The sequence below is a fragment of the Brachyhypopomus gauderio genome, chromosome 12 (assembly GCF_052324685.1).
Source record: "Brachyhypopomus gauderio isolate BG-103 chromosome 12, BGAUD_0.2, whole genome shotgun sequence".
In the NCBI taxonomy this organism is placed as follows: Eukaryota; Metazoa; Chordata; class Actinopteri; order Gymnotiformes; family Hypopomidae; genus Brachyhypopomus; species Brachyhypopomus gauderio.
Genome location: NC_135222.1, coordinates 19,976,945 through 19,987,305, shown reverse-complemented (window position 1 = coordinate 19,987,305; position 10,361 = coordinate 19,976,945). Strand labels below are relative to the sequence as shown.

Genomic DNA, 10,361 nt, shown 5'->3' with positions numbered 1-10,361 from the left:
TTTAAAATCATTATGTACAGAAAGTGCATATGTTTTTTAAATCATTATGTACGGACAATTACAGTGTTACAAAACACACCGACTGCCCCGATGAAAACACTTTTTAGCATTTTGTGATATTACAAACAAATCCTTTGTGGGCCAGGGTATTTTTAGGGCTCAGCAATTGGGCTGTAGCATCAATTAAACAAACAAACACTTCTACTCAGAAGTGCTTGTTGCTGTTTGAACCTGCACAGATTTCCTTTCCTCTCTCAAATAACCCTGAAACTGGATTACAATTTTGCTGTGCTTGTCTGACGAATATTGCAATCTGCAGTCCTTACTTAGACATCATACTGAATACGTCCACCTAAACACGTTTTATGTTTAGCTCAGTACCACCTGTTACCGGTGATGAAAAGGCAAACGATCCATTAATTGTTGAGCTCTAGTATAGCCGATTCTAGAAAATTGTTCAATTACATTTGTATTTAATTACATTCAGTTATTTCAGGTGTAGCCTATATGTTCTACAGTGTGTTAGCGCATTTCATATGCGCTCGAAACGTAGAAGTCTCTAAGCAAAAATGGGCGGAATGTTCCTATTGTCGTTGTCATGTGATCAAAAGGAAAGTGGGCAAACGGTGCGTCTTGTGCACCGCGCTGGTTAGCGCGCGACCGAGTTGCGCTGCGCAGTATCAGCTCATGCACGTAGCGCGCGCAGCCAAAGCGTTTGTGTGTGTATTCTCAACTCCGTGCGCAACTGGAGTATTTTAGTAACCATCTAAAGTGCGAATTTATTACGTTTTTCAATGTAAAGTTTTTGGTTTCGTCGTGGGTGCTTTACCTCCACGTTTTTATTCCTCTGCCTTGGGTCAATTCGCGGAATATAATAGATACTTCCATTATAAACTTCACAGACTCGCTCAATGAGCAAAAATCTTGAGAGATGGAAGTGGAAGAAAATAAAATCTCCGTGTGGGTTTGTCGAGAAGAGAAGCTTGTTTCGGGTTTGTCCAAACGCACGACTTGTGCTGACGTTATTAAGGTTCTTCAGGAGGACCAAAACTTCCAACAATGTGTGTCCGCCGCGATGCTTTCGGGGTCTCCTCGGTCTTACTGCATTGTAGAGAAGTGGAGAGGATTTGAAAGGATCTTACCGAACAAAACGAAGATCCTTCGACTGTGGAACGCATGGGGAGAGGAGCAGGAGAACGTCAGGTTCGTGCTGGTGAAGAACGAGGCGTCGTTACCGAACAACGGACCCAGGAGCGCGGAGGCGCGCGTGGTCCTCAGCAAGGAGAGCCCGTGCGTGTACAAGGGCACAGCGAAGGTGACGATGGCTTTCTCGCAGGAGAAACAGAGGAGAATTGTCAGAAAAGCCTTCAGGAAATTAGAAAAAATCAACAAGAAAAGAGCGCAGGCTATATCCAAGGACGCGTCGTCGGTGGAGAAGATGGAGACCCTCGTGCATCTGGTCATTTCTCAAGATCACACCATCCGCCAGCAGATACAGAGGGTGAAGGAGCTGGACAAGGCCATCGACAGGTATGAAGCGAACGTTCACTTGGACAGGATGAAAATGCATGGCGTAAATTATGTGCAGGAAACATATTTGGTCGACACAAATTCGGAAAGAGACTCTCTTCAAGAGAAAACAACAAGTTCTGCAGAGGTCCTTGCGCAGTTTGAGGAATATGCCAAGAAGTGCGAGGAGGTGATTAAACTGGAGGAGGAACTGTTTGAGCGCGAGGCACTTATGGACAGTATTAGCGCTCAGATCCAGGAGGAACTGAATGAGAGGTGGATGAAGCGAAGACAGGAGGAGCTGGACCTCACTTCAGGTGACCACACCTTTAGAATAAGTCTGGCGCGCGAGGCCGATGTTCCCATGGACAGCGAGTTACTTTTGGAGGAAGAACAGATCAGAACCGAGCTGGACGCGAGTTTGTACATCGGTCTCAGGTTGAATACAGATTTAGAGGCTGTTAGGAACGATTTGGACTTGGCACAGGAGATTTTGGGGGTGAAGGAGGAAGAACTCAGGGACCTACTGGAAAAGGTAGACTCGTTGGATTTAGATGAGCAAAGTGAAGGACTACAGGAGAGTGAGGAGGACACGGAGGCTGCCGGCGTCCCCCCCGTGGAGACACAGAGCGGCTGGGTTGAGCAGGCAAGGGGCCTTGCTCAGTCCTGCAACAGCAATGACGATGATTCAGATACGGGACTCAGTTCTATGCATAGCCAGGACTCGGATATCGCACCTGTTTGCGAGTCTTTGGTATAACAATACACACCCGAATCGCTCAGGGAGAGGACACAATACAACGTGTATACCACCATTATTTGGATACCTTTGACAAGTCTGTGTAAAAAATCAACAGATACTATATAACAACGCATATGCACTTATAATATTACACAGTAGCATTAGATTACGCTTCTTGGTGACTTTTATTTTTACATGAACTTTTTACTTAGCTTTGTACTGTTGACTACATCAGTATTATTAGATAGTAATAATTTCACAGTGAAAATGGACCTTATACATTTGACATTTTCTCTAAGAGCAGACCGGAATGAAACAGTTGAATTCTGGTGCGATTTGTGAACAATTACTAAGTACATTTTTAGGATCAAACAAAATCTGTTTGAACAAAAAATATATATAGCATACTTTTCTATATGCTATAAATCTGTCATTTTATTTGCATATTATTGCTATCAGTCAACAGTTTTTTATTTAATGGACACTTAACCCATAAACATTCATGTTTAGGCAGTAGCATTTAAGAGTGTCATAAAAGTGACAATACAGAAAAGTGGTGTGAGAGCTGGAATGGTAAATCTGCCTTTATGGTTGGGTTTCTGCAGCGTTTAATAAAAAAGCCTTTTTAAACTGATGGAGGAAGTGTACTTCAGTGGGAGGGGAAACCTCTGTGAACGTGGATGACAGTCTGTGCAAAGCTGTGTGGTGAAACAAGTTCAATACATGGATCATCACAGGCACATGTCACGAAACACGTGTTTTATGCAGTGAATGTTTTGAAAGTAATAAGACAGCAATAATCTACTCATCTACTTTTCTACTCTACCTTTAGTTATGAATGGAATTTCACATGAGAATGCATTTTACTGAAACATGGTGCCATTAATCTACCTGAGCAATATGCATGTAACAGGAAAAGTGCACAGTGTTTAGACCCTTAACAGAAGGTTAGAACCAGTGTTTCCACAGATGCTCAGCAACAGTGAAATGACAGGAGTGGTCTGGATCAATCCAGTGATGTCATCCTTCCAAAGGGCGGGGCTAATGGGGCGGAGTCGAGGAGGCCAGAAGTGCACCACACCCAGGTGCCGGGCTGAGCATGATGACCCAGTCTAGCATGGCTGAGGGCAGGGCCTGCGATGCCGGGCTCATCCGGTCCGACATGCCTGAGCTCTGGAGGAAGGATCATGGCTTTGCAGCTTAGTGGGGAGAGACTGTGGTACTCTGGGGCTGTCAATAAGAGCCAGGTGTTGTGTTCTACTGAGGCACAAGATGTGCTGGTACTGAGGTGTGCTGACTGCTGACTGCTGTTTGTTAGCTGGTCTATGTCTTTATTAAACCATTTTACATTTTAAGTTCAAATAATCAGAATCGGTTTTGCATGGGGTGCTCATGTAACTGACATTATGCAACATGTGTTTTAAGATTTTATAGTATGTTAAATATTTGATAGCAGATTACATATAAAATGTCAGTACATTTATGACATTTTATACTACATCTGCTTTATTCCTCCTACTACTTATTATGATAAGATAACTCACTCCATCTAATACACATCCTGCTCACTCCAGCTAACATGCACCCTGCTCACTCCATCTAACACGCACCCTGCTCACTCCAGCTAACACACACCCTGCTCATTCTATCTAACACGCACCCTGCTCACTCCAGCTAACACACACCCTGCTCATTCTATCTAACACACACCCTGCTCACTCCATCTAACACACACCCTGCTCACTCCAGCTAACACACACCCTGCTCACTCCATCTAACATGCACCCTGCTCACTCCATCTAACACACACCCTGCTCACTCCATCTAACACACACCCTGCTCACTCCATCTAACACACACCCTGCTCACTCCAGCTAACACACACCCTGCTCATTCTATCTAACACACACCCTGCTCACTCCATCTAACACACACCCTGCTCACTCCAGCTAACACACACCCTGCTCACTCCAGCTAACACACACCCTGCTCACTCCATCTAACACACACCCTGCTCACTCCATCTAACACACACCCTGCTCACTCCAGCTAACACACACCCTGCTCACTCCAGCTAACACACACCCTGCTCACTCCAGCTAACACACACCCTGCTCACTCCATCTAACACACACCCTGCTCACTCCAGCTAACACACACCCTGCTCACTCCAGCTAACACACACCCTGCTCACTCCATCTAACACACACCCTGCTCACTCCATCTAACACACACCCTGCTCACTCCAGCTAACACACACCCTGCTCACTCCATCTAACACACACCCTGCTCACTCCAGCTAACACACACCCTGCTCACTCCATCTAACACACACCCTGCTCACTCCAGCTAACACACACCCTGCTCACTCCAGCTAACACACACCCTGCTCACTCCATCTAACATGCTCCCTGCAGAACGTCAGGTTCAGAGAAGCAGCTCTGCTTTCACGTGGCATTAAATCACCCCTGACCTTTAGAGACGACACACGTCTCCCCTCATCAGCGTCTGGCCAGTGGCATTTCCACACCCACAACACCTGCGGGCATCGGTGACTCCTCCAGACAGCACACCATGTGATGAGGAGCCCTAATTGTAGCTTATGACTGATCAAAAAATAGAGACTGACTTTCAGCTACAGCTGCTAACAACATGTTAAAGCCCTTTACCCGGATGGCACAACCCAGCTCTGTGAAAGAGGGAGCGTGTGTTTGTAACACCATAAATATATCTGCAGCACGTGGCTATCACGCCAAATCACTCTCATCATTCTTACCTAACCGTGTTCTGTATGATCCTTTAGTCATGAAAAATAAGAGAACTGGTTTATTACTATTCTTCACCAGGTCTGTGATTATGAGTGCAGCGGTTTATATATAAGGTTTGTATAAACTATATCTGCGTACACACTCCCCCACACGTATGCACGGGCTTACACAAACATATATACACAGGTGAGATTGCTACATCACAGCTAAAGTACATGCAGACCCTGTGGCACGCTGATTGGTTATCTTGTTTATAAGGCACAGTTTTCAATGTGATCACGGAGCCCATTTGCCCCGCAGAAAATGTTTGTTATGGAAAGTCAGAGACACAATATTAATTTAGTCGAAGGAGTATTTCCAGCTCAACAAGCTAAGCTCCAAATATTTCTACAGAGAAATAATTATTGCACTCCTGATTATTACGAGCAAAATAATTAACAGCAATATATATGATATATGATTATACTGTCTCAAGACCAATGACAGGAATCGTATCTCGGCATGCCCACATAGCAAAGACAAAGTGAAAGTATTTTAACATTAAGTATAACATTTAAGGGGTGGATACTTTGTTTTCAAATGATTAAAAACTAGGATCCTAATAAACTGCTGTTAACAGCAGAAATCTCTGAAATACTAGCAGGTGTAACTAAATTCTTCAACTCCCAGCAACAACAACAACAAAAATAATAGTATAAATATTATTAATAACTAAAAAGATAAACAGCATTACAATAACAGCATAACAGCCTTATTATTCTCATTATTATTGTTATTATTAAAATGTATATTATTTTAGGTGAGGATGACTAGATAATAATATATATTTGGCCATTCTTCCAATTTTGTTATAGTGTGTATTCATAAAATGTGTTTTTCAAAGCTTTTAAATAATTACACTTAAGATAAAGATAATAATGATTCCGTATTGCAGTTGTCAGGATTATATCGACTGCAGGCAACTGCATTTCAGAGGAAGTGGGAGGATTTATGAGTCTACAGGGAAGCTTTTAGTGTGAAGTTTTAGTGTGGCCACCCAAGCTTGCTGTGTTGGTGTGTAATGATGTAGAAAGGAATTTCACCTTCCTTCAGCAGGCAGAAAGAGTTCACCAGCTGATCAACATCTTACGTGTTTGTTCGAGGTCCTCTGACTGGAACACACAGATGAGTCAGGAACCCACACACATCTTCACAGACGCACAGTTCAGACTGGGGGCACGTCCACCCAGATCTGAGGGCCGAGCACAATTCCTTATTCATTTAGTTTGTTGGACCTAAAAGCTGCACTGAAACTAGCAAAACAAAACAAACATTAAAAGCTTTGCGAATTGTGCCAGGAGGCTGTAACACTCCCAGTCTTCAAATCATCTGACAGGTACAGGTAATGTATATGAAATATGATAATGATAATTTGTTTTCACTAAATGAGTCTTTATCAAGAAACTGGCCAACATCGTATTATTGTCCTCTAATAGAACTGATTTATTTTTTAATCTTCCTTTATTCTTCATTTTTGTTTGTTATTTGACCAGATGTATATGTGAAAATCTACATGACAATATCTATGTTAATAAGGTAAGTGTGTGTCTGTAGTGCAGTGGATGGCTTGTAAGCTCCGTGTGCCTGTACACCCACTGAACTGGCCAGTACACCACTATTAGCTCAGATTAAAGGGAGGCTCCCTCCGTCACATGGGTGGCAAAGCTCAGGAGGAATCTTCCCAAAGAGACAGTCAAGCGGTCATTCAGTGCTTTGTGGTGTGTGTGTGTGTGTGTGTGTGTGTGTGTGTGTGTGTGTGTGTGTGTGTGTGTGTGTGTGTGTACACGTGTAAAGATTTCAGTGTATGGTTGAATGAGGGGAAATGAAGTGAAAGAAAAGAGAGAAACCAGCTGTGCCCCCACCAGAGGACACACACACACACACACACACACACACACACGCACACACACACACGATCACTAGCCACACACATGGTCCCCTGATGTATTTTTATGTACGTATTTTCAACACAAATAAACTCATGAATCCTTGCATACCACATAAGACAGTACAAGCAGTTACATTAATGTGCTCCCTGCAATTTGAAGCTGAATTGAAAACTTTCAAACAAATTGGTTTGGAGCTACTTAACTAGCCACTCACACCCCAGTGAACCACAAATGAAGATAATCAAGGCTTGCTGCCCCTTCCACTTCCTGCAAAATGGCTCCTAACAAGGTTAAAATTCCTCTGTCTCATATAAGCTCTTAGGGTCGGTAGTCTGTGCAGATCTAATTCCCGTGGCAGATGGCTGCGCAGATGTCTGCAGGTCTGCAGAGCTAACTGGACACGCAAGAGCTCAGAAAGTGTACAGCCCATTTCCAACCTTGATGGTAAGGTCTCGCTGTTCAAGTCCTTTTAGTTGTTAATGTGTGAGGCTGGGCTGGGGTATTAGACTGGGGCTGGGTATTACAGTATTACTGTAATGCTACACTATAGCAACCAGTAGTTACAACCCAGGCATGCAGAAGAGCATCTCTGAACACACAACACGTCGAACCTTGAGGCGGAGGGGCTACAGCAGCAGAAGACCACACCGGGTGCCACTCCTGTCAGCTAAGAACAAGAAACGGAGGCTATAATATGCACAGGTTCACCAAAATTGGACAATAGAAGATTGGAAAAATGTTGCCAGGTCTGATGAGTCTTGATTTCTGCTGGTGGTGGTGGTGCAGTGGTGTGGGGGATGATTTCCTGCCACACTTTGGGCCCAGTAGTACCAATTGAGCATCGTGTCAACACCACAGCCTACCTGAGTATTGTTTCTGACTATGTCCATCCTTTTATGACCACAGTGACATCCAGCAGGATAATGCGCCATGTCATAAAGCGCAAATCATCTCAGACTGGTTTCTTGAACACGACAATGAGTTCACTGTACTCGAACAGCCTCCACAGTCACCAGATCTCAGTCCAATAGAGCACCTTTGGGATGTGGTGGAACGGGAGATTCACATCATGGATGTGCAGCCGACAAATCTGCAGCAACTGCGTGATTCTATCATATCAATATGAACCAGACTCTCTGAGGAATGTTTCCAGTACCTTGTTGAATCTATGCCACGAAGGATTAGAGCAGTTCTGAAGGCAAAAGGGGGTCCAACCCGGTACTAGCAAGGTGTACCTAATAAAGTGGCTGGTGAGTGTGTATCGGAAGGCATCATATTCGGAGTGTGTCGCACTGCACTCACGAATGCGGTGAGAATAGTCAGAGGTGTAGTCTGTACACTCAGGTTCAAAGTTGTGGGTTGTGATCTGGTTCAAGCCGTTAATTCCACCTGCTGGCTTGAGCTTATTAGCAAATCACCATGCTCCTTGAGAGCTCTTCTGCTTTCCGAAGCTGAACTACCTCTGCAGATACAAGAGTTGCTTTCCAAATTCAAAGCAAGAACCCATAGGGTGCCACTGGTAGAAGTTGACCGATTTTGCTATTCATCTATGCAATCTGAAACTAAATGGCTTGGAGGCACCGCCTGTAAAGAACACCCCAACCCCAGGATGGAGAGTAAAGTCCTTCTCTACCTTGTTACAATGGAATGCACACAGTGTTGGAAACTGTCCATCAGACACCAGAGAAGGTGCAGAGCTCCACTAGTGTGTCGACGGGCAATTCTGGCAAATCCGAAACGCTGTGGGGACTCTTCTCTAAAAACGCAGGATACAGTTGCTAACTCGTGCTCGACGGTAGCTGTGCACATGCCGATCGTCACCCCCCACCCTAAGTGGCGGACTCGCCAGCCTTGAGTTGAAGACTTTGATCACTGAAATGTCACAAGCTTGCTACTTATCCCTGTGAGGCTTTGTTCCCGGGACTGTGTGTTTCCAACACTCCTTTATTACAAGCTGGAGAAAACCTCAACTCTTCAGCAGTCACAGGTTGCTCACACACTCACACACACACACACACACACACACACACACACACACACACACACACACACACACACACACTCACACACACACACGCATCTACACCTGCCTAATTCAATATTTGCCAGCCGGTGTTGTTAGAGCAACAGTATACTAGTGAGCAGATTGCCCCCCACCCCATCATCCCCACTATCCATATGGTCTGATATCTGTGTGCTTGAGCTTTAGTTAGCCTGTATGTCACATAAGAAATCTGTGACTTCCATTTTCAGACTTGATATAACAAAATTTGAAAATGTGAGTGCAGGCTTTTTTATTTATTTATTTTGCTGAATGTTACATGACTTGTAATCAGACCTTTGGCAGCAATAATCCAAGCAAGGATGTTTGTTTGGAGAATACAAACCACGTTTGTTAAAACGAAAGATGACTGTGTCCTTCAGACGCCCTTGAGATGTGGACCAGGAGTGCTCTCCCTGGTGTAGCTTCATCATGCTAACTGTGCTCCTCCAGTTAACATTTTTAACTATAAGTCAGGGTTGCCAACTCTCACGCATTGAGCGTGAGACACACGCATTTGACCGTTTTCACACGCTCTCACGCCACACTTCCGATATCTCACGCCGAAAAAAAATATCCAGTTTATTTACCTCAGATCCACATATATGATTCAATACGTTACTAGTTCGCTAGCTCTGGCGCCATCCACCGGCGATATAACACTGAATATGTGTCCATTTTACGTTCGCCCCCCCCCCCCCCCCCCTGCTCAACAACTTTCGTCCGCCACACGCCCCCCCCCCCCCCGCTCAACAAAATACACTCGCCACCGGCTCCAGGTTAAAATCTCACTCCAAGCGAACGTCAAAAGTTGGCAACCCTGTATAAGTCTATATCAAATATACCATCCACAGTGTCTCTGCTTATTCTCAACATTCACCAGCACGGGAACACACATCTTATTCAGCAGCTCTCTGCAATACAGTCTGTGAAGTAACCACGAGGTAACGAGGTAACGCTTGCCAGTGTTACTGTGAGACCTTTCTTGCATTCCTGGGCTTTATGTAACAGTACCTGTTTAGGCACAACAAGGGCCTATCACATATCATTAATGTACGGACACATACACAGCAGGCCGCATCGCCAAACGAGACTCGCTAACAGCAGACTGAGGGGTCAAGTGTTAAAGTCTGACATATGTAACACGACACGATGTCTACGGTCTATGCCTTGTTCCTCTGGTGACCGTAAATTAGCAGAAGCCTGCGGAGTCAAGTAGCGCTTTCAGTGGGCTCTGTCCACCTCTCTGCCTGGTTTCTTTCTCCGGGAGAAATGTCAGAGTGTTTTGCCCATGGCCTCCGGGGGAAGAGATGCCACAATGCTGTCTCTGTGCCTGCGTTTGTGCGCGAGCACCTCAATGGCACGATGACATA

At 44.7% G+C, this 10,361-nt stretch overlaps 1 protein-coding gene across 1 annotated transcript; it reads left to right on the top strand.

The window, feature by feature from the left end:
* The first annotated feature begins 625 nt into the window (after positions 1 to 625).
* On the top strand, positions 626 to 2,885 carry rassf10b (Ras association domain family member 10b). Its single transcript, XM_077023640.1, has one exon. It carries the CDS (start codon positions 932 to 934, stop codon positions 2,267 to 2,269), a length of 1,338 nt encoding a protein of 445 aa, XP_076879755.1. The 5' UTR covers positions 626 to 931; the 3' UTR covers positions 2,270 to 2,885.
* The last annotated feature ends 7,476 nt before the right edge of the window (positions 2,886 to 10,361 follow it).

Coding starts and splice junctions, on each gene's coding strand:
- rassf10b (XM_077023640.1), top strand. CDS start 932: ATGGAAGTGGAAGAAAATAAAATCTCCGTGTGGGTTTGTCGAGAAGAG.